At 33.7% G+C, this 24,524-nt stretch overlaps 1 protein-coding gene across 1 annotated transcript in view; it reads left to right on the top strand.

The window, feature by feature from the left end:
• The first annotated feature begins 3,113 nt into the window (after nt 1–3,113).
• The window catches only part of TMPRSS15 (transmembrane serine protease 15), a 141,398-nt gene continuing 119,987 nt past the window's right edge, over nt 3,114–24,524 (top strand). The window contains exons 1-5 of the mRNA XM_082460669.1: nt 3,114–6,035; nt 9,271–9,401; nt 9,672–9,739; nt 15,557–15,708; nt 19,847–19,882. Coding sequence (XP_082316795.1) covers nt 5,891–6,035; nt 9,271–9,401; nt 9,672–9,739; nt 15,557–15,708; nt 19,847–19,882 — 532 coding nt within the window. The 5' untranslated portion in view covers nt 3,114–5,890. The remainder of the gene's footprint in view (nt 6,036–9,270; nt 9,402–9,671; nt 9,740–15,556; nt 15,709–19,846; nt 19,883–24,524) is intronic.

The raw sequence follows: 24,524 nt of genomic DNA, 5'->3' as shown, positions 1-24,524 counted from the left end.
CTCAAGAATCTAATTGAATGAGTTATAAACTAGTTATAAGCTAGCCAAAATTCACCAGCAGGGGCAAAAAAAAAAAAAAAAAAAAAAAACAGAAAAGAAAAAACAACAAAGTTCATGGCAAAAACTATATCCAATAGCAAGAATATTATGAAGCTCAACATGGCTCTTTTTTCTATCAGTCATCTATAAACCCTATCCTCTCCACCAGTATTGCTGAAAAGAACTCCAAAAAAGTTCTAATTTTCATTAATATCCTGCAATTTGTAGAAAAGCAGGTCAAATTGGTGAGTCAGCAGCCTGAGAAAAGAGAAAATATCTCAGGACTAGCGACCCCTAGTAGCTAATGACGCTAGGGCATCTAAGTGGAGACAGGCAGAAAACCATAGGGCCTTGTGATCTCTCAGCGCTATTCATCAATTTGTAGGAAAGAGTGTGCAGCACAGTTGTACCTCACACACATTCACAAACAGAAAAAATCCCACATTAGTACAAAGGAACCTTTTGACAGGGTGTTTGGTAAAATTGCAGAAGAGAGAAAGGAATATGAGCCATCATACAAAGCGGGTATATAGCCTCCCATGAGTTTCTTCTCCTCTCTCAACACCTTCCCCCAACCCCTCAGTTTACAAAAAGTAAAAAAGCAGATCATATGCATTCCTCAAACTGTTGTTCATACAAAAGCATGGAGAATTCACCCACTCTATGGGAAAACCATGGGAAAGAGCCTAAGAGAACTAAGTAAAGCATGAACCAAATAAAAAGTAATAGCAAGGCAGCCATGCAAATATACCTCAGAAGGAGGGAAGGGAGAGGGGAAGAGACTAGTTTATAAAATGTTGCCCAAAACTTTGATTCTAGAAGCAAGTTCAACAAAAGGAAAGTTTTCTACAGTACTATTTATTATAAAATAAGTTAATAAGAAAATAAGTTCAAGACAATAATAAGATAATAAAACACAGAAGTGGTTAAAAGAGAAAGATTATGATTTAAAAAACCAATTGCAATCTGAATCAGCAGCATTATACAAACTAACAATAAATTACAAACAACAGAGAACAAAAAACCCAGAGTTGAACATCGTATATAATTAAAATGTATGAGGGAGTTACAGATATGGTAACAATTAGGAGAAATGTATAAATAATATAAAGAAATAACTAAGAGAATCCAACCTAAAAAAATTGGACTCCAACCCCCAGTAAGACATCTAGTAAATTGAACAACAAACAATTTCAAAATTTTAATAAAGGAAGGTTAATTTTTAAATGAAGTGGAAACATTCCAAGAAAACTCAATTCAGAATAATCAATGCCAAATTATTTTCTATTGAACCTCATGTATGAAACAAGAATTCTCTAGGCAATCAAGCAGATATAAAACATGTCACATACAGAAGTAAGATATAGAATTAGCTTTAGACATTTTCCCAATTATGTTCTGTGTCAGAAAGACAATATTAGAAAAATATCTTCAGAATTCCAAGGAAAAAAAATAAACTTGTCATTTTCCCATGCATATAATCCCCAGAAAAGTATCATTCAAGTATAAAAGAAAGAGGAAGGTTTCTCACATATGTATAAATTCAAGGAATATATAGAATCCATCAGCCCTAAAAATAACACACACACATAAAGAAAAACTGGCTGACAATGATGATGCACATGCAATCAGAAGATAAAAGAAAGTCATAAAAGAAGGCTAGTTCAATACTTGGTGTCAGAGAATAGCAGAGGGATACCTACAAGCTTCTGAGGGAAAGATGATATGGCACCACAATTTTACATCCCGTCAAATTTTTCCTCAAGTGTCAAAACTATAAAAAATAGTACCTAGTGATCTGGAATTACAGTATCTAAGGATCCTCATTGACAAAGATATCTAACAATATTTAAAGACCTACTCTTTTTTTCACCCCATAAGGTATTTATCAAAGTCCTCAGATATCTCACAAAGAAAGATTACTGTCCCTTGTAACACCTAAAATATAAAGAGACTTATCAATTAGGTTTTAGAATACTGTGTCGAAATTATATGAAAAGTCAAAGAAAAACATACCAGCCTTGGAGACAAGCAGATGTGTATTTCATACAGCTCTGTCATCCTTGAACCAGGAATCATAGGAGTCACCTAAGTGTTAATTGACTGACTACACTGGAGTATTTGGACACATTTTCAGAGAAAAAAATCATCTGTAGAATCTCCAAAACTATTATTGATGAGCAATATTGATTTTCTTGTTTTATATTAGTTTTTTTTTAATTTAATCTTTATTTAAGAAACATGTCCAATAACAACCCAGTCACAGGAATTTATTTAAAGATGAAAGCTATTGGGAGTTTCTCACATTATGCTGAATAGTGGAAGAAATATTTTATAAATGCTCAGGGCCTTAATCTTTAGAGACTGTTTGCAATTACTACAGCTACATAGGGCAGTCAGAGTATAAAATCACACTGAGCAAATGAATGGACTATGTTATGCACCATGATTCTTAACCCTCTGGCCCTTATGCTTCAATAATATTAACAAGAGCTTATACACTCTTAATTTTCTTAGTTTCCAATTCTTATCCTTTCATTCATTATAGGCTAAAATAATTATAATCTCCCCTAGGAGTCTCCAAACGTTCAATATTGGCTCTACCTACTCCATTTTTCACTATCTTCAAGTATCTTCCTACTTCATTATTCACTTAACTGGAATGTGTCATTCCCATCACTGAACTGGCCACGATTTTGATTTCCTCACTGAAAGCTTCATTAAGAGTATTAATGATGCTGACCTATCCAGAGCTACATATTCTCTTCACTGAGCATACCAGATATTTGTTCTTATTTGTTTCTACTTCATCTAGATCATTTTAACTTATATGGTTAAGTTTTTAAATATATGTTTAAAATAAATATTTTACTCTCCTATAAATATTCAATGACTGACTTAAGGGGGGTGGTTCTGTGACTTCCACATTTCTCAAAGTAGAAAGTTCTATGCATAAAGATTTTAAAAATTTAGTTGTTATTTAATAAAGACGAAACTAATATCACAGAGACATCAATCACATGCTTTCCCTTTCACTTTATATCTGTATATATATATATATATATATATATATATATATATATATATATATAAAGTGAAGAATATATATATATAATAGAAGAATGCAGAAAACTATTAACCCATATGTCTTAATCATCTAACTCTGTCAAGTTAACATGGTTCACTAATTTATTTCAAAAATTTTAAGAGAACTAACACAATTCAAATACAATTGAAGTCCTCTTGGTTGGTATTCCACTCCCATACTATCCAATCCCATCCCTACCTAGAAGTAATCATGATACTGAAGCTTTTATTTACCATTCCCATGTAAACTTTTATTACATATAACTGCATTACTAAACAAATTATTTTCTATTTTGACTTTAAATAGTGTAACACTGCATATATTCTTCTGCAACTTGTTTCTTGTTTTTTATTGAAATATAATTGACTTACAATATTATGTACGTTTCAGGTGTACAACATAGTAGTTGATTTCCAGTCTCATAGTACTGTGGTCAGAAAAGATGCTTGATATGATTTCAATCTTCTTAAATTTAATGAGACTTGTTTTGTGGTCTAGCATGTGATCTATTCTGAGGAATGTTCCATGTCACTTGAAAAGAATGTGTATTCTGCTGCTTTTGGACAGAATGCTCTATCTATCTATCTATCTATCAACTATCTGATGATGGGCAGGGCCAGATCCTGGGGTATAGCTTGCTTCTTTGTGTAAAAGTTTGTTTATTATTTCCAAGCTGGTACATAGAGCTCCAGTTCGTACACTTTTAACTTGTGTATAATATTTTATTATTTAAAAAGTACAATTCATTTTCCTATTGATGGACACAAGTTTTCTCTCTATTTTGTGGGGCATAAAATAATGTTGTAATGAATATCATCTCATTTCCTGCAAGTGTTAGAGTTTCTCTAGGATGTATAGTAGTAGACTAATTCAGGGGTCAAATTGTATATGCATATTTAGTTTTGATAGATATTACCAAATTGCTCTTCTATATGATTATTTGAATTTTCTTTCTCACAAGCGATGAATGCCACTGCTTAGTAATGCTAAGGATGTTAATTGTTGCTAGTATATTTGAGGTCAGTAATATTTCATTTTTTATTTTAATTGGAATTCCATAATTACTACTGAAGTTGACCATCTACTAAAAGTGAGAACCTATAGAAATTTGTGTGATGGTGTTTTATTTCTTTACTGTTTGCTTGGGTTTGTGTTTTTGTTAATTGCCTGCTGTTTGTCTTTTATGTGTTAATTAGTAGAAATTCTCCATGAATATGGAAAATGTTTTTCAATTGTAAACTATAAGGGTACTTCCCACATAGGCTCTCTTCATCTCTGCAAGCTGAGGGCAGCTTTTCATGAATGTTCTACACACACACAGGGTAAGCTGAAAGTAGGAGAGTTAAAGCCCCATAAGCTACTCTGTACCAGTGAGCAAGGCTATTTGGTTAATAAACTTCCTTGCCCATTAATTGGGGTAATCCTGAGGACTTTTCTCTCTGTCTCACGCAGTCCCCAGCAGGATTATGTTCCTGAGCCTATGGTAGTTTCCGGCTTGATTGCATACTTTTATTGGCTTTATTTTCCCCACTTTTCACTTCCCAACTCATTTCATGGACTTTCCATGGATTACCTTCCAAAGAAATACCCCTGACCTAGTACTTCCTTATCTCTGGCCAGTTTTACTTGCCAGAACAAGAGGTAAATTGGTTTACTTCAGAACAGGTTTGGTTTTATATATTAATTTTTAATTCTAAACTCATTGTTATTCAAAGTGTGGAAGTTCCCATGATAAACTGTACTTTAATTATCAGAGAACAGTCCTGGTTTTCCCATAACCACAGTTATGAGTGTGGAATTCTCATGTCCTCTTGTTATTATTGGCATGTTTAAAAAGATTAAGTCCTGGGCAAGTGAGTAATATCTTCCCCACCCAGAATACTTTCTTAAAATAGAAAAAAAAGTGCTTAGTTCCTCTCACAGCTGCTACTCCTGTTCATTGATAACTACATGAGGCCATAAAAAATGGGCATATGAAGCCTTGTTTCAGTGGACTTTCCTTTAGGTTAGATCAATACTCGCTTACACTGCACAACTTCACATGGGTGACATAATGAAGATTACAAAATTTGTGATTGTTTTAATAAGAAATATATATATATGTATACAGAGATACAGAAAAAGAGAGAGAAAGTGGGATAGAGGGAGGGTGGGAAGAGAAATGTAAGTATTAATATATATGTTAGGCTTTATGTGTATATATATATATATATATATATATATATATATATACACATACACACACATATGTGCTTAAAATTTATCTTTAGAATGTCTACACCTACATAAAACAGGAAAAAATGTCTTAATAATGACTTGAGTCAGAGGGTGGAAGGTTGATCTGTTAGGCACTCTTTACAAATATCATGTGCATGTGCCCAATGATTAATTTGACTACCATGAATTTCATATTTCTTCTACCAGTTTTCAAAATGATAAAGTATCATTTTTGTTTACAACATGCAGTTAATATCATTCACACTGACAATTGGCCTGTTCAGGTGATTAACATTTACAACTCTAAGCTTCTCTGTACTCACTAATAACTTCTTAAACATTAACTGCACTTTTAAAGCTACTTAATGTATAGAGACATAATGTTGCCAAAGGGACATACACAACTCATTTACACTGACTAGTCAGACTAGTATAGACTTGTTTGACAATCCTTCTTGGAAAACTTGAGAGCTTGTGCTCTTCAGTTGGTGCAAGCTTCTATGCTCTCTCAGAGCCCTTAGAGTAGCAAACCTTCAAAAACCAAAGATGGGCTCAAAGCAAAGTGTACCCTCAAGGCGCCATTCTCTCAGCACCTATGAAGTCATGTTCGCAGCTCTCTTTGCCATATTGGTGGTGCTCTGTGCTGGATTAATTGCAGTGGCCTGGCTGTCAATCAAGGGATCAGAAAGAGGTAAGTCACATAGACTTGGCTACAGAAAAGTGCTCTCAGATGAATGTATACACTTCAATCTCCAGAATCCTGCCAGCATATTGTATGCATTGCTGTGCTTTCATGGCAAGGTATTTATATTGCATCCAGATGCATCACCGTAGTTTACTTCAAAGAATTTTTTTTAACATGGTATATAATTTGGATTTTTTTTTAATTTTTTTAAAAATTTTATTTTTATTTATTAATTTATTTTTGGCTGTGTTGGGCCTTCGTTTCTGTGTGAGGACTTTCTCCAGTTGCGGCAAGTGGGGGCCACTGTACATCGCAGTGCGCGGACCTCTCACTGTCGCAGCCTCTCTTGTTGCGGAGCACAGGCTCCAGACGCGCAGGCTCAGTAGTTGTGGCTCACGGGCCTAGCTGCTCCGCAGCATGTGGGATCCTCCCAGACCAGGGCTCGAACCCGTGTCCCCTGCATTGGCAGGCAGATTCTCAACCACTGCGCCACCAGGGAAGCCCCCTATAATTTGGATTTTAATTCAGAATTCAAACATGAGACTAAGTTTTTAAAACAAAAAATGATGATGTTCTCAGTTCCAACATATAACAAAGTAGGTTCATAGCCTGTGGGTCTGTTCTGATAGAATTTAAGTCATAAACCTATTCAAACATTGTTGACCATAGAAGCGGATAAATAGACCAAGTTAAAGAAAAAATATTGTTTATTTCTAGAGAATTATATCTTTATTCTCTTATTAGTACAACAATTTGAATTGCAACAGTATAAGGCAACTTGAATGTAATTGTGAATTTATAAAGATCTCAAGTTGCCTGAGTAGCAATTTGTGATTGACAGAAAAAAAGAAAAAAAGAAAAAAGAAAAGGTAATTCTTATTTAGAGCTAAATTACCTGTACCAACTGCTTTTAAAAGATCTCCAATTGTATTATCTTGTTACAACAAACCTGTGAGTTAGTTGTTATTGTTACCCTCATTTTATAGGTGAAAAATCAGAGACAGAGAATTTAGGTAACTTGCTTAAATTTGCAACATTGTCAGGTGGTGCAAACTAGACAGTCCAACTTTAGAACTTGTGTTCTTCTTTACCATTTATTCATTTCTAAGATAATTTTTAAAAAATGGCAGCATAGCAGAAACTTGAGTATTGGATTTATTTTTTCTGAGAACATTTTCACATTTTTAAAAAAATGATGAATTATATATAGGCATATTAATTCCTTCTGAAAACCCTCAGGGCAAAACCTTTTATATGTGAATGATTTTGGTTTGACCAAGAAAATAAAATGCTCAGCCTTTGAGTTAGTTCTTTTCCCTTAGTAAATAAGTAAATTAGAATGTAATAAATATGATTTATAGTTTTATAAAATAATTCCAATATAATTTCTGGTTTATTTAACTACTATAGCTACATACAGGAATATATTTTAAAGAGAAAGAAGGCTTGTGATATTTTATATAATTATAAGAACAATTTAATAAATTATAGAAATTCACTGAGACTTTTAGAAAAGAGGCTGCTTTGGTCTTACTTAAATGCTGTGAATAACTTCAAGGATATGTAATTATCTGGAAGTCTATTGGAAGCCTTGAGGCTCAATAAAAATACAAAAGTTAGCTATTTTACCAGAAAAATAAAAAATAAATAGTTATAAATGTTAATATGATTTAATTGTGAACAACTGAATATAAGAAGGGATTTGAGATAAGTCAATAATAGAACGCTAGAGGATATGACATACTACTTTCAGTACATACTTTTACTTTAACATACTTTTAACACTTTTTATTGGAAACCATAGTAGACTTTTAAAAAGTTGCAAAAATTGTAGACATTCATCCAGCTTCCCCTAATGTCAATATCTAGTACACACATAGTACAGTTGTCACAACCAAGAAATTAACATTGTTACAATGTTATTAACTGAACCAAACACTTTATTCAACTTTCACCAGTTTTTCCACTAATGTCTTTAACCTGTTCAGGATCCAGTGCAGATTCCAACACTGGGTTTAGTTATCATGTTTCCTTAGTTTCCTCCAATCCATGACAGTTCCTCAGTCTTTCCTGGCCTTTCACTTTTAGATATGCAAATCTAAATGTTATTTTGAATGTTTAAAAAACAAATGAAATAGTATTAATAATATGTTACATCAATTATGCAATGATAACTGTGTAGACGAAGTGCAAGTTTATTGTTTAAAGTGTTAATTCTAAAGTTCCTTCTGGACTAGGAGATTTGTGTCAATATATGACAGATCTTCAGTTCTGAAGTCAGTCAATCCTTTGTCTAAATTCCAGATCTGTCACTCTTATCACGTTGGGAAATTTTCTTAGTGAATCTAAGCCCAAATTTCCCCATCTGGGAAAAGAAGAAATAACAACTTCTCATACCAGGTCAATGCATCATTATTATTACATTTACTAATGATTTCATCATTGTGTGAGTTTCACCTGAAGCAATTCATTTTAAATATAAATATATATGCAAAGAAAATAATCTCATAATGGGATTTTACTGGCCTTAGTGGCACATTTTATTTCCCATGTTTGTATTCAGTTTGTTAGCTTTTTTCTTATATTTTTTCATATTGAGATAATAAATTTTCTGCAGCATTCTCAATAACTTCTCCAATAATGACAGTCTCCATCTAATGGCAAAAGGTCATACATGCCAATTTTATAATTATTAGAATGAAAGAAGTAGTTTCAAAGCTATGTTCCAAATTAATATACACACTGAAATCTTCACAGCAATCCACATGCAGAAAATGAGCAGTGTCCCTTGACGTTAGGTGTTCAAGAAGTATCTGAAAGCAACTACAAAACTTTTAATGGTCCATTTCTCACTATGTTTCCCTGAATCAGTTCCCATAATTGGTGGAAGTTGATCATCCCTGTATCTTCCAACAGGAATCTCAATGACAAACAAACAAAAACCAAGCAAAACTTGGCAGCTTGGAGAGTTGGTTAGACTTCAAAGAAAAGAAAAAAAATAATGGGATAGAGAAGAAGTTTAATTTTCAATCTTTTAAAACAACTAGATAGCTAAAAACATAAGTTAAAAAATAAAAAACAGCTGATGATGAAACACGAAGACTGCAAAGAAAAAAAACAAGAACTCCAGGGCCAACACATTAAGCAAGAACTTTACTTCTATGTCTTAACCAGAATGTGCATATTTTCTCTTATTCATCATTCACATTTTCAGCGTTTTGTTTCTTATTAATTCATCTAGATGCAGCATTTGGAAAAAGTCATGAAGCCAGAGGGACATTGACAATAACATCCGGAGTTACATATAATCCTAATTTGCAAGACAAACTCTCAGTGGATTTCAAAGTTCTTGCTTTTGACATTCAGCAAATGGTAGGAGACCTTCTCTCCTCAACTAGTTTAAAATTTCATAACATAGTTTCTCTAACCACTTGCCAAAAGATACATAGATCTTGTTCTCTTTGAAAAAAATTAGTCAATAAATGTAATATGCTCAGGATACTTAAATGTATGAGACCCATCATCACAGAGAAGGAAATCACCCCAATACAGTTCTAAGTAGAATATAAAGATTACTTTGTTTAAAATTTTAAACAAAATCTAAAATTTAATATGCCTTTTCTTATCCTTTTCTTTTTTTAGATAGATGATATCTTTCAATCAAGTAATCTGAAAAATGAATATAAAAACTCAAGAGTTTTACAATTTGAGTAAGTATAGCTCAAAATTTTTCTATAGATAGAAAGCACAGGATCACGAAATAGTGATCTTTTTGCTAATATTTGTAAAAGAGTGTTACTATTTTTAGGAGAATATGGAACATTTTAAATTTTCAACATTTTCCAGGAGGATTGAGAAAAGTGGCATAGTATAAACTTTTATATTTGTAACAAATAATAATAATAATGCTAGATAATTTATCTCATATTAACATGTTTCTCTCTCCTAAGTGCAAAATCGTTCAGAGACACATGGAGAAGGCTGAGGTTGACTGTATGCAGATGCCTAGGAGTCTTGACATTTAACTTATATCAAACAGAAGCCATAGAGTACTCCAGGATATTGGAGAATGCAGAGAACCTCACTTTATAGAAAGACTAATCTCCTGTCTCAGATCAGACACAATTGAACCTGAAAGCCTGGCACCAAAGATGCTTGGTACATGGTCTTCACAAAAGTCCTGACATTAGTAAAAGAGTCCTTAGTTCTCAATGACCAAACAGAGGTAGGGAGGTCAAGTCAAAGGAAAAGAGATTATGTTTAGAAAAACAATGACAGAATTAGTTAATGGGCAGAAGGAAACTTTAGGCCTTGCCATTTCTTATTGGAACAAAACGTATCCACTTAGTGGAAGCCATCACGAAAAAAAGCACAAAGCTTCATTTTATATCAAAAAAAAAAAAAATAGAACTCTGTTTCTTTCTTTCTCACCTACTTATCTATCTATATTTATCATTCTTTATCCCACTGCATATTCATGAGATCTTAGTCTCAGTAGCCAGTCAACCCTACCTCCATCTACTGTCTTCATTCCTATCCACAACACAGAGGCTTCAACTCCTGTTTTCCAGGGCTTATGATCTCTGATAGCCTCTTTCATGCCTAATTTCAGGGCTATAAGGACACAGGTGGACTCTCAGGAAAGGTTATTATTATTTTTTTTTGTTTGTGTGTTTTCCTCGAAGTGCTGTTTTAAAATATTTATTCAGTATTTATTCTGTGAAGGTAAAACCATGCATGAAAGATTTTATTTCACTTTCTCTGCTCTGGAATGAGTGGAACCAATTTCTCTTTTCCAGTTTTGGAGAGGATTGAATGTGGAGATCTGCATTAAATCTTCAACTCAAATTTAGTTCTTAAAGGTTTTAGAACTAAAACCTTGCTTAAGGAGAGGTAACCCCGGTCCTTCCTCGCCTTCCTCAGGCTCTAACCAGTGAAATCCACGCAAAGCACGATATCTAGTGCAGAGTTTATTAGGATAGTTTTGCTAATGGAACTCTTGTCTTCTCTTGTTTACAACATGCTGGATAACTTTGTTTTTACTAGATTGGGAAAATTTGCTGAATATAGACTTTTATATAAGGTCTGGTGGTTTATCAAAACCCGAGCATTTTCTTTGATATTTACTAAGTAAACTTATGTTTCTCTAGATAGTAAAATCACTATATGTGAAACTGTAAATTATTTGAGCTAAGGAATTATTTCTTTCCCTTCCTTTAAACTACCTAGGAGACTAATATAGTGCCTAAACCTTGACACATATTTTATAACAATTCTCAAGTAATATACTTCATCAGTGTACAGAGGCTTTCACCTCGTTGTAGCTGAATTACTTTTAAATCAGAAGTGAGTTTTTAAAAGATGCAATGCAAAGGAATTTCATGAAAATGTCTGTAAGATAAATTATAGGTAGGTACTTTGGGAGACTGAGAAGAAAAGGATGAGAAAAGAAATTCAGAAGCAGGAAAGAAAGTAACAAGCAAACGTTTAGGTTTACTTTAAATAATCACATTTAAAATGACATATTCCACTTATAGAAAAAATTGACAGACTCCTAATTACCTTTATAAATTATTTTCACCTTAAACTCCGGTTGATAAAATCAAGACACAGAAATAACTGACTTCTCAACTAACTAACAATAGCCAAACCAACTGTGAAAAATACATCTAAAAATCCTTTAAAATGCCTATTTCCTTTTTTGTTACTGATTTTACTGAAATACACACCCCATGCATGTGTACATGGTCAAGTTATAGCACTCAGAATACTAAACTTAGTCATTAATCTACCTCTTCTTCCTTTTAAAAATATTATTTAATGTCAAATCTTGGTCCCCCTGCTAAGTTGTGTGTGTGTGTGTGTGTGTGTGTGTGTGTGTGTGTGTGTGTGTGTGTATAGAGCCACTCTACAGGACAAGCAAATGGTTTACCCTCATCTGGGAACACTTTCTATTCTGCTTTGTGGAAAGCGCTTTGACTCAAAGAGAATTTAGGAGTTGATTCTTCTAATAAAGTGCTGTTTACACTTTATGGCAATATGAAGCTTATTTTGCCCTTTGAGCACAGATAAGTCATCAAGTTAGGAAAGGAAAGACTTTTGTTTACTCAGCAACCCTAGAGGTTATCAGTGTCATTAAGGAAAATAAGAGATAAGAAACATTTGATTTATTGCACACAGGCTCTCTGTATAATGATAGGATTTATCTGTTAAAAAAAAAAAAAGACTCAGATATTCCACTGGAACAGTACTTTGAAATGAAAATGGCCATTGTTTCTTTTTTTTTTCCTAAAGGAAGAATTCGCATTACCTTAATAAATAAATTCAATTTCACAGCAGGATAGAGATCATTACTAAACTACTAACATAACAGCTTTAGCTTTCTTATTACATGAAACACAAATGTTTATTATGGTTTTCCTGATTTCTACTGTATATCTCTCTTATCTCAACATTTACTCTGAATAAGAAACAAATTTTAAAGAATACAACTGTATGTGGATATAGGATCTGTAACTCCTGTCCTTGCAAAGTATAAATTATTAAATGCAGTGTATAATTCACAACTAAGAAAACACATCTTTCATATGAAGATGTTTTATGCCTGAGGATGAACTTATCCAGTTACTTTCAATACAGTGAAAGAAAATTCCAGATTTGTATGCTCTCTACCAAAATTACCTTACGTCTTTTACTCCCTAACTCAAATAAAATAAAAGCAAGTGGTCAGTCAAACTTAATATGTGAAAGTTACACAAAGAGAAAAATCTGATTTAATCAGAATTAAAGCTATGTGCTGTGCAACCAAGGAGGTAAAGATTAGAAATTGAAGACAGAGAAACTAATGGACTTTGCTCACTCTCACTTTATTTTTACCATATTTAACTCTGTCCATTTAAGAATTTTGGGGGGTGAGGTTGGTTAAGGAGACAATGAAAAGGAGAAGGAAGAGATGGAGGATGAAGGAAAAGGAGAAGAAAAAGAAGAACAGGTGGCGGGGGAGGAGGAGGGAGAAAGGGAAAGGGACAAGAAGAGGGAAGCTTCTATCTCTCAAAGTGTGGCGGCAATAAAATATCCATCCTCCCCCCCCAATTCCAACTAGCTATTTTCTGCATCTTTTTAGATATAAAGTTCTGGTAACAATGCAAGATAATAAAAACCTAGATCTGCATCTAGGCAAATGTGTTGTATTGTCTTTCCTATTGACAAATAGTTCATAATGGTGTTGATAGCAGTGGTATGTGGGGTGGGGGATGGGAACTATATCAAAACACATCTGGGAAACAGAGGTTCTGGGTTTTATTCCTCTCTCTCTCTGATATTAATAAGCTGTATAACTCTAGGCAAGATTACCTATATTACTCTGAGTCTCATTCTCCCTATTTATAAAATTGCAATGTTGGCCAACATCAGATGCAAAAATAGAGTCATCTCCCTTTTCTTGGGCATCTGTTTAAATAAATATGGATGAGGCCTGAGAGTTGTATGCCAGTTAAGATTTTTTAAATTGCAATTAACAGAACACATGACTAAAAGTGCCTTAAACAACAAGTATTTACCATCTGACATCACAAGAAATCTGGAGGTTTCAGCAGAGGTTAATTCAGTGGAACAATGACGGAAACATAATCAAGAATTTAGGTGTTTTCATTGTTTTATTGTACTATCTTTAGCTTGTCAATCATAGCTTGCCTCATGGTTCCAAGATAGATGTGACATTTCCAGCAATCATATGTAGACATAATAACATTCAACAAAGAAGAGTAGTAGTCCGCTATGAACCTTTATTTGATTAAATATAGAGAAGTTTTCAAGAAGTTGCCGATCAGCATCCCCTCATGTTCCATTGACCAGGGCCTAGTCATATGCCCATGAATAAAACTATCATTGACATGAGGAATGGTTGGAGAAGCCATGAGAAAATGGAGAGTTATTCTCAAACAAAATTAGAGACCAGCCAGCATGGAAAAATTAACACGTGTGGAAGAATAGATAAAAACAGTGTCTGTGATGAAATCTATTTTTATCAAGGACAGCAGTGATTCCATGTGTGGGTAAATTTGGGGAACCTGGATCTAAATAGTTACTAAGGAGCCTTGCCATTTACAAGATTTGGATACTCTGATTTAATCAGATGATTGGAAAGTTAAACATTCTAACATTTTTAAATAATATGTTTAATAGAGGTGAAATGTGCAATTATTGATCAGAGTATCCTGTTCACATCAATCATGAAAAGCTAGCTACATAGAAAGGAATCACTTCTGCTAAACGATGAACCTGAATAGTAGCACAGAAACCAAAAAGGAATATCCTACCGAGAGGAAATGCTGATCTACTATGATCTTTCAGGAACATTTTTATCCTGTATATAGTCTTGGAGGAAAAAAAAAAAATTCTTATAGGTTTTATCAAGACATATATACATACAGATACATAAAGAACTCTTCAGAAGTTGATGAAGTCCTTCAAGAAACTCATTAACTTAAAGATATCACAAGGATATGAATGTAAATGCCTAAATTTCAGAACCAGCAAACATACCATGAAAAATTTGGTTCTCCTTAGTCTGCCTTTTAAGGGTCCAAGTAAACCCTGAGTACCCCCAGCTTACTGAGGGATACAGAATGAAGACCAGAGCTAGAGTTTGTTTCCCAAGCAGTTGTATCTTAAAAGCACAGTAGCAAAGTAGAAATGTAGACAGAAGAGCAAAAATCACTCCTGTATTTCTAGTGGGCCCAAAATTTATTCATTTTTATGATTCTTTAAACTGCAAACAAATCACCAGTGAAGAAAACTTTGAAAATGCATGTTTCAGAGAAGGAGATGAAGTAAAAGAGAAGATGACTTGGGTCATGTAATTGAACTCTAATGTTATGGTCAGAGACGAGTAGGCAAGATAATCCCAACCCTTGACCACGAGACAGAATATCTCACAAATTCCCAATAATCCACTTATTCTTGTCTTCTTTCTACCCTTCTAAATCAGGGCATATTTCATTTATTTTATATTAAGAATGGAGAAAAAAAAGTAGATATAAATTAGTTGCTATAAGCTTGCTGTCAAGCCTTCATAAACTATATAGAAAATTTTTCTCTGAAATCAGTGAAACTACTTTAGATCTATTCCCACTTAGAAGTCATCTATGAAAAATTACAAATTCACATTCTTTATTTTTTCAAACAGTAAAATAAGAATAAATGTCATGATACCATGTGATTTGGTTTAATTTGACACAAGTTTCTGTGGTCTAGCCTAGGGAGTAGCGTGCTAATGTGGAACTCAGAAAAATCAGGTTCTAATTCTGGATATATCTTTGTGTTCTTGGAGAAACATTGTCTTTTAATTTCTCTTTCTTCCACCTGTGAAATAAAGATAATATTTGACATGACCTACTTTTTATAGGTGTAATAAGGATTAACAAGCAGATAACTGTGGAGAATTTCAAAGACATCTTACATAAACTGAACACAAATCATTTGAAGAAGGCTAACTTTTTTCTCTCATGTCATTTTTTGCTTTGCAGAAATGGCAGCATTATAGTCATATTTGACCTTCTCTTTGCCCAGTGGGTGTCAGATGAAAATGTAAAAGAAGAAATGATTCAAGGCATTGAAGCAAATAAATCCAGCCAACTGGTCACTTTCCATATTGATGTGAACAGCATTGATATTTCAGGTATCTGTGAACATTATTTGATTTCTTTGAATTGTTAAGCTATGAAATTAAAATTCTAGCTATGTACCAGGGGAGCAGTGAGATCACCCTGGACTTTAGAAACCTGTCTTATTGCCTGAGGTAACACATTTACATAAGACAAATAAAATATGGAGAAACTGTATTTGAAGAAAAATGTCAGTGAGAAAATGTTTGTAAAATATCAAACATCAAAAAGGTTCTGAAAATATTGGCATGCATAAATGTTTGTGGGTCTGATCACACTTTTGTCATTGGCCAAGCACACCCTGACTTTCCAGGAACCCTGCATTGGAAAGTGACACATTACTTTGTGATAGTCATATAGATGTTATTAGATTACATAGTCAAGTGGCAAGTCCAGTCTCTGATTGAGGACTTAAAAGAAGGAAAGGAAGTAAAAAGAGGGGATTATGAGTTTGATTCATCCCAATTACTTATAAAAAATAAAACTTTATTTTAAAATGATAAATAATTTTAAGATAAAAATAAATCAAAGGGGAAGAGATATAGGGCATCAAAAATAATAGCAAGACAATAATGTCTATCAATGTTAGGCTATTCTAAATTTTCCATTTTAGTTATTTCCCATTCAATTTAATTCAACAAACATGTATACCGTGTCCTACTTTGGTTGAAAACAATAGTAAGTTGCCAGGCCCATCCAGATCCACAATCTCTTATCTGTAAATCTTCAGGCTAAATATGTTTCAGAATTCAGAAATTTTTAGATGTTAGAAAGCTCATCAATATATAAATATCCACATCAAGTGGAATAAAGGCAAACAGCCTATTGCCAGTTCAAATAGTTTTGCTTCAGAATGAGATGTCAGTATAGATTTGCTCTTAAAGGAAACATAAAAAAACATCCATTTTTTAAATTTTGTTATAGTAGATACAAAATTGCAGACCTCTAGCTGCTTTTCTTTACAGCATGGGTTCATCAAGCACAGTACTCTTTCACTAAGCCCCCTACTATATCTTGCCGTGCCTGTTCAGTGAGAAGACAGCTCAAGTTCTTAAGTGCCCCTTCTACTGAAGGTCCCCTCTGGCACAGCTGCTGGAGCAGAGACTGTTTTGGATTTTTGTCTGATTCAAATGAGCTGAAAACTACTACTATTATTAGCTACAACAGGTGGTTTTTCTATTAACACATTTACTCCTCATACCAATTTTATTACACAGTATCTTTACTACCCCCGTTTTACAGATGAGACAACTAACATACAGAAAATTTAGCTATTTCGAGGTGGATGGAGGATTCTGACCCACGTGGTCTTAGCCTAATATCTGCGCTCTTAGCACTTATATTAGAGTTTCTTTGTAATAGTTTTGTCTTTAAACAATGTTGATTATTTTTCAATAGTCAATTTTCTTCTAGAAAGGTGGTATCTTGCTATCTTTATTTGAATAGGCATCAGTTTCTGGAGGTGTGCTGAGGCAAATGAATTGACAGGTGTGCTGAAACTTATTTTCATGACTCTCTGCGGTGGGACTATTTGGGAGAGGGGAGTTTGTGGTTTTAAAATTTTTATTTATTCAATAAAACCATATCCTTTGAATTAACTTAGAATAAGGATCATAAATGCAAAAAACTATATCACAACATCAACTCAAGAATATGATCCAGAAGTTGAAGTTACATTTAACTTGTTGAACTATATTAAAACACATTTGTAAACATAATACGAAGCTTAATTTTAGGTATTTAAGTTTAATATTCACTTGCATCATGTGAATTTTCAAATTTATTACATTTTTAAATTGGTTAATAATTTCACAGATACCTTTGATTTTTATACAGTATACTATCAAACCAAATATAATGAAAATTAAAATATTATCTTCTTTATGATAATATCTTATAAAACTTATTTTATCTTCTTCATCAATAATCTACCATGTATCATTTATGAAACTGCTACAGATCTTTTAGAAAGAAGACAATGCAGTAATGAAGAAATAATGTAATAAACAATCTAGTTAGTAGAAGAGGACATACCTCTTAACCCACTTACCATAAGTATTGTTTTGAATGAAAACAAATTAATTAGATCATAAGATATGCTTTGGTTTTCTTTATTTTTAAAGAAAAATAGTTGTCATTATATCTTTAAAAATATTAAACATGTTAATGGGTGAAGAAAATAGCTAGTTTTTATCTTTTATGTGAAAAGCACTTTATACTTAAACAGTACTTAGTTCCCTGTAGATATTATCATGTGTAAGATTATTTTGGCATCCATTTGTTTCAGTGCAAAGCCATTGATTCTAGGTCTGACAAGATATGGTGTGTTATATTGTCCCTCTTAAATATAAATTATTCTATATAATTATGATGAATAAATAGATATCTTTCTTAAATGGGTAAAATAAAGCAAATATTTTGCATAGGTAAATTTATAGAGAGAATACATAGAGATTCTGGAAATTCATCAAATGTACCACAATCAAATTATAATTAAATAAATAAATAGGAACATTCAGGATGAGAAAGGATGAAATGGAAACTCTGGTAGATCAGATGCCCTTTGAATGAATATTCAAACTACACTCGATGTTTTGTAATATATTTATACTCTAAGCCCTAACTTCAAACTAACTTTACTTTATTCCAGCATCTTTGGAGAATTTCTCTACGATAAGTCCTGCAACAACTTCAGGTCAGTACTTATGGCATTTCAAAATGTATAATTTGGTGACCATAAAACTTTATGACATTAGGCAAGGATTCAATTTTTTTTCTGGCGGCTCTTTCTAAATGAGATATTTAGTCTTCATATCAAAATATATAAAGCATACATTTGGTTAGGAATAACATAGTTCATAATATTGCAAAGTTCATAGTGCCTAGTTATATATACAAGGATATGCATTTCCGATTCCAACGTTTCTTTCATATTTTAAATTCTATATACGTATGTATGCATATATGATGTGTGAGAGTGTGTTTGTGTGCGCCTGTGTGTGATCTCAAAATATGGCTCTGATCATGCAGCCTGGGAAATGAAACCCTGACATCTGTAAGGTCACTATGAATGAGGGAAAGGAGTTTAAAATATAATGAAATGATAACTTTCAAAATGTATCGTACTCTTTGGAAAGGACAATCTAAAGTTTAATGTTAACTTTGCTCTATTCCAGCATTTTCTCCACCCTATGTTTCTAACTACAATTGGTCACTACCTCTTCACTTTGTCTTATCAAGATCATACCGACTATCAAAAGAGTGCTTTGAGAAATTATCAATCATTTTAAAACTAACCTGAGTTATGTTAAAATGGAAAATCATTCTGTTGTAGAAAAATTATTCAAATTGAAGTCAAAAGATTTGAACACTAATCCTGTCTGTCAACTACCAGAATCACTGGGCATTTCACCTTCTGAAAATCTGCTTCCCATAAATTGTAAATAATAAAATTTTCTAAATATTTTAGAAGTCATCACAAGTATCAAATTCATATAAAAATGATTTTTAAAGTATAAGTTGTTATAAAACTATAACCATATTACTTTTAGTGTTATCCATAATCATGACCATTTTTATAATATTTGAAAAATCTATTTGTTTGAAGTATCTACTTGGACCAGGTACCATATTTTACAAAACATTGTCTCATTTAATTTTCAGAATGATTCTGTAGAGAGTAATACTTTTTCCACTTAAAATTACATAAGTAATAAAGAATGTGCCCAGAGTCACACAGCTATTAATTATCAAAGCCAGGAATTAAAAGGAATTCCTCTAGACTCCAAAGTCCATGGTCTAAGCATATCTCAAGCTCCTACTTCAAACAACAGCAGATTAATCTAGAACATTTTAGTCTACAGTCATTATGAAATTAATAAATTCTTATGTTTAGTTATTGATAATTGAAAACTACCATCTTCATTATTTAAAAAGTAGCACATCTAAAAACCTCTGCTCTACAGCTCTAAAAATCAGTAAAAACATAAAAGATTTATTTTTAGCTCCAGATACAAATGATATATTCTTGTTAGTAAATATTAATAATTCATAGTAATTTTTAAAACTCTCAAGTAAAATATTAAACAGAAGGAATTCCTAATAATCAGTTTTAAAGTGTAATTGTTATTTTTATGTCATTTATTTTTACAGACAAGCTAACTACCAGCAGTCCTCTGGCAACTCCAGGTCAGTTTTAATATTATTTCTCTTATTTAAATAGAAATTTTCACTAATATTTCATTTTGACTCCTGAGAATTCTCTGATAACACAGCAGTTAACAGTACCCTTATTTAATAGATAAGAAAACTAGAGCATCAAAGTTTATATTTTTAGCCTAATAGTTTACCAAAAAATAACAATATATTTGAGGTGATCAAGGCCTGGATTATCTGATCTCACTTCAGTCCTTCGTCTATTAGAACCATGGTTATTACCTTTTGCTAAGAATGCCACCAATAGGATCAAAATGTCTGCCAGAAAGGATGTAGGTTTCATAGAATGTGAGGGAATTTTTTCTCTAATTATTCTCTCTGCATGCAAGGGAGACATGCTTGCTCTCTCCTCTTAACACGGTATGGTTGCCAAACCAGTACCAAAATTGTCTTGGATTCATTCATTCAGCAATTTTTCATTAAATGCCTACCTTGTGCCAACTCCTGGTATGTATTTGTAATGTGACAATTTTTCTGGATTCCTAGTAATTGTCTACTGTGCCTTTGTCTATGTGCTGGTTAACCATAATGTCTTCTCTGGTCCTAACTTAATCTTCATGTTAAGTGGTCTGGATGTGAACCTAATCTCTTTAGGTAAACTCCATAAAGGCAATAGTGTGTGGATCGTCAGCTCCAAAAATAATACTGCCATTTTTATGTTATTAGAATTTATATCAAATGTTACATACGTACAAGGAGAGAACATTTGTGAAATTATAAATGATCTCTGAGTAACACAATAATTCTTGGATAAAATGGTTGGTGTGATGTTTGGAAAGCAGAATGATATATGAATCATTCATCAAAATGCTTTATGAAACAAATCATCCCACCTCTAAACCTATATAGGTCTTTTATGGTAGGATAAGCCTGCCTGGGGTTGTATTATCCATATAGTAGCACAACATATTGAAAAATAAAAACTGCTCTTCAGCCCATAGTCCAAGGCAGAAAACTATTTACAGCCTCTAAAATCACCTTTCAACACACTTTCAGAAAATGATTTTAGGATCTATAGTGACTAATTCCTTTAATCTAAAAATAAACTGAAAAAATAATTTTAATATATTTTGAGAAATTTATTTCTAAAACTTTAAATGTCAGCAACAAATACCTAAATTAGTGCTCTGTTTTCCATTTATCTGTCTGTTTACTGATTCACTGAGTGATTCATACAACCCACAGTTATTGAGGACCTCTTAGGTATTAAAATGCCCTAAGAGAAATATGTGGAATGACTTGGGGGGTGGGGGGGAAAACAGTGTTAAAGCAAGAAATCCTTGGACTTAAGTTTTCCCCCTTACTCTCCTAAAGACAAACCCACCAAAATTATAAAAAGTGGCTGAACCATATGACCAGTTCCTTGCAAGGACTATGTCTTGTCCAAAACGTCCATAAGACATTTGTCTACACCAAAAAGGTCCTTGATAATTTGGTCCTGTCCAAAATCATTTGGCATGGACCAAATATGCTCATGGACATTTTTTATATAGGACCAAATTTTAAGGACCTTTTGGAATGGACCAAATGTCTTATGGACCAAAATATCTCACAGGCCAAAGGTCTTGTGACATATTGGCCAGTATCAAAAGTTGGCTAACAGCCCAGTTTCTTCTGGCCAAAGGAGATGGAGAATGGGGAACAGAGAGCATGAGTGTAATACTCAACCCATACTTTTCTCTCCTAGGGAGTGGAATAGAAATCTCCTTTCCTACATGTAAACTATAAGAATGGGATCAGTACATATTTAGTCCTATCTTTCACTCTTTATGTAAGCATTTGATAATCAAAATGAAGACCAAAAAGTAACATACATTTTTCAAGCATTGAAAGTGTGTGGGTGAATCCACCATAACCATTTCCACCAATTACTGTACACGTCAGTTTTGATAAGCTACTTAGTCTTCTTGAACTTTGTATTTATCATCTGAAAGACAAAGATTTAAATATATATCTTTGAGTGGTCGTGAGGAAGAGAAATAATACAAATACAAATTAATGACTGGCATAAAGAGGGACACATGTTAGATCCTTTCTCCTTTCCCCCTTCAGACTTAGACCAAAAAAAAAAAAGCAGCTGGATACTTTTTTAAAAACACTTTTCAAAAACTAAACTAAGGAGCTTCCCTGGTGGCACAGTGGTTAAGAATCCGCCTGCGGGGCTTCCCTGGTGGCGCAGTGGTTGAGAGTCCGCCTGCCAATGCGGGGCACACGGGTTCGAGCCCTGGTCTGGGAGGATCCCGCGTGCCGCGGAGCAGCTAGGCCCGTGAGCCACAGCTGCTGAGCCTGCTCGTCTGGGGCCTGTGCTCCGCAACAAGAGAAGCCACGACGGTGAGAGGCCCGCGCACCGCGATGAAGAGTGGCCCCTGCTCGCCACAACTGGAGAGAGCCCTCACACAGAAACGAAGACCCAACACAGCCAAAAATAAATAAATAAATAAATTAAAAAAAAAAAAAAAAGAATCCGCCTGAGAATGCAGGGGACACGGGTTCGAGCCCTGGCCCGGGAAGATCCCATGTGCTGCAGAGCAACTAAGCCCGTGCGCCACAACTACTGAGCCTGCGCTCTAGAGCTCATGAGCCACAACTACTGAAGCCCACGCACCTGGAGCCCGTGCTCCTCAACAAGAGAAGACACTGCAGTGAGAAGCCCGTGCACTGCAATGAAGAGTAGCCCCCGCTCACCGCAACCAGAGAAAGCCCGCACACAGCAACAGAGACCCAACGCAGCCAAAATAAAAATTTTAAAAATAAATAAATAAATAAAAAACAACTAAGTTTAAGACAAGATTACTGTATTCAGTAATGCTCATTTTAATCTGATCAATTATTTGACCAAAAAAACTCCATATCCAAAGCTTTCCTGTTATTGGAGACTGTATTGAGTTACTTTACTCAATCCTCAAAAAATTATAATAAGGCAAGTAGGTGGCAAAATATCACATTCCCTCTTTTACTGGATCCATGAGTCCCCAGTCATCCTTCCCATTTATTCCTCTCATATGTCAAGATACTATAAATCTATAGAAGGAAAAGAGACAATTAAACTTGAAAACCGCAGTTTCCAAGCAATAATGTATTATGAACATGCCTTTCAGGGATGTTAACTTTATTCTCATTTTTTATATGCCTGGAAGACAGAGTGTGAGAAAAATCAGCAAATGCATGCATCATATACCTGGGCGTTAGTAATATTATAAATTCTGCCACAGAGGATTTTTATATGATAGTTGGTACAAAGTCCATGAGGATTATGTTCTATTGCTCAACTGTCTTTGTTGCCAATTACTGTAAAGTTTTACTAACCCATCTGGAAGAGTAAAGGGAGAGATGGGAACGAAGGTTGCCTTATACCGATTGATTTCTGGCTGCTACTGTGTGCCTGAGAGGGGCTCTTTTGGGCAATTGTTCATATGCTTGAAGGGTTTCTAGAATATGCCTTGTTCTAGTCTTTTGTTGCTTACTGTGTAGGGAATGATTGTGAAAAAACAGAAGTTTCACTATCATGGGCTTTCTCAATCTCCAACAAAATGCAATTTGCCACAATTCCACTATGTGGAGTGGTTTGGGGACTGAAGAAAAGGAACTGGCTGATTTGGTGAAGAACATAAAATTGGGTCAAGAGAAGCTACGGCAGAATTATACTCCTCAAATGAATTAATTGCCCCAGGATGAAGACACAGGCACTGTAAACACCAAATGTATTTTGACAAGTATTTTTTTCTCTGCATTTGAGAAAAAAATATACATATATTGCTAAGCATTCTCCTCTAATTTATGACATTGCTATGCACATGATAACAGAATTAAAGTATCTTTCCACTATAATTTCATTTGAATTGACCAGTCATAGTCTTGCTAAATAGATGAAATTTGTTCTTTTAAAGTAGATGAGAATTTCTGTAAGGTGATATCTCTTTTTCTAATACAGTACAGTGAAATGAACTTGGTCTCTCAAGGCAGGCATTCATGGATTCAGGTTCTGATTCCATTACTAAGTAAGCTATTAAAGGAGACAATTACTAGGAATTGGGTTTAATTTGTCTCATCTTTGGCCACCAAGCATTATTACCCGTATTTAAGTAACAGAGAAAATAAAAATCAAAGATTTCCAAAATGTGATTTTCAAATTACTGTCTTGTGTGTAATACCTCTTATAACTGGTTTGGAAGAAAACAAATAATGGATTTCAGTCTTTTTGTCCTCCACCATGCTTAGCACAGAGTCTGCACAAAGTAGGCACAAGAGATTCCTCACCCTAAATCACTGGACATTGATATGACTGTGAATCACTCTGAAGTAATCACATTTCAGTGTGTACTGACTCCTTCATAATACAAATATAAACAGTTACTTAAAACCTTCCATTTGCAGAATTCCAAATAATGCTAATTTACTGGTGGGTTTTCATAATTTGCCAAAAGATTAATATCCAGAAGATAAAATACCATATAGATATAAAAATATGCCAATCTTTTTCCCACTTAAGAAAACAGCAACTAATATTCAGACAATTTGAACAGCTTTTAATAAACAGAACCAATTGTTATTTTCTTTGTGCACATTTCCTTCAATAGAATTTCTTAACTCCTTTGCTAAAAATTCCCTCTTGAGA

Source organism: Balaenoptera physalus (genome assembly GCF_965194825.1).
Source record: "Balaenoptera physalus genome assembly, chromosome: 4".
Classification (NCBI taxonomy): domain Eukaryota; kingdom Metazoa; phylum Chordata; class Mammalia; order Artiodactyla; family Balaenopteridae; genus Balaenoptera; species Balaenoptera physalus.
The sequence above is the reverse complement of the archived record's forward strand: the minus strand, read 5'-3'. Positions and strand labels throughout refer to the sequence as shown.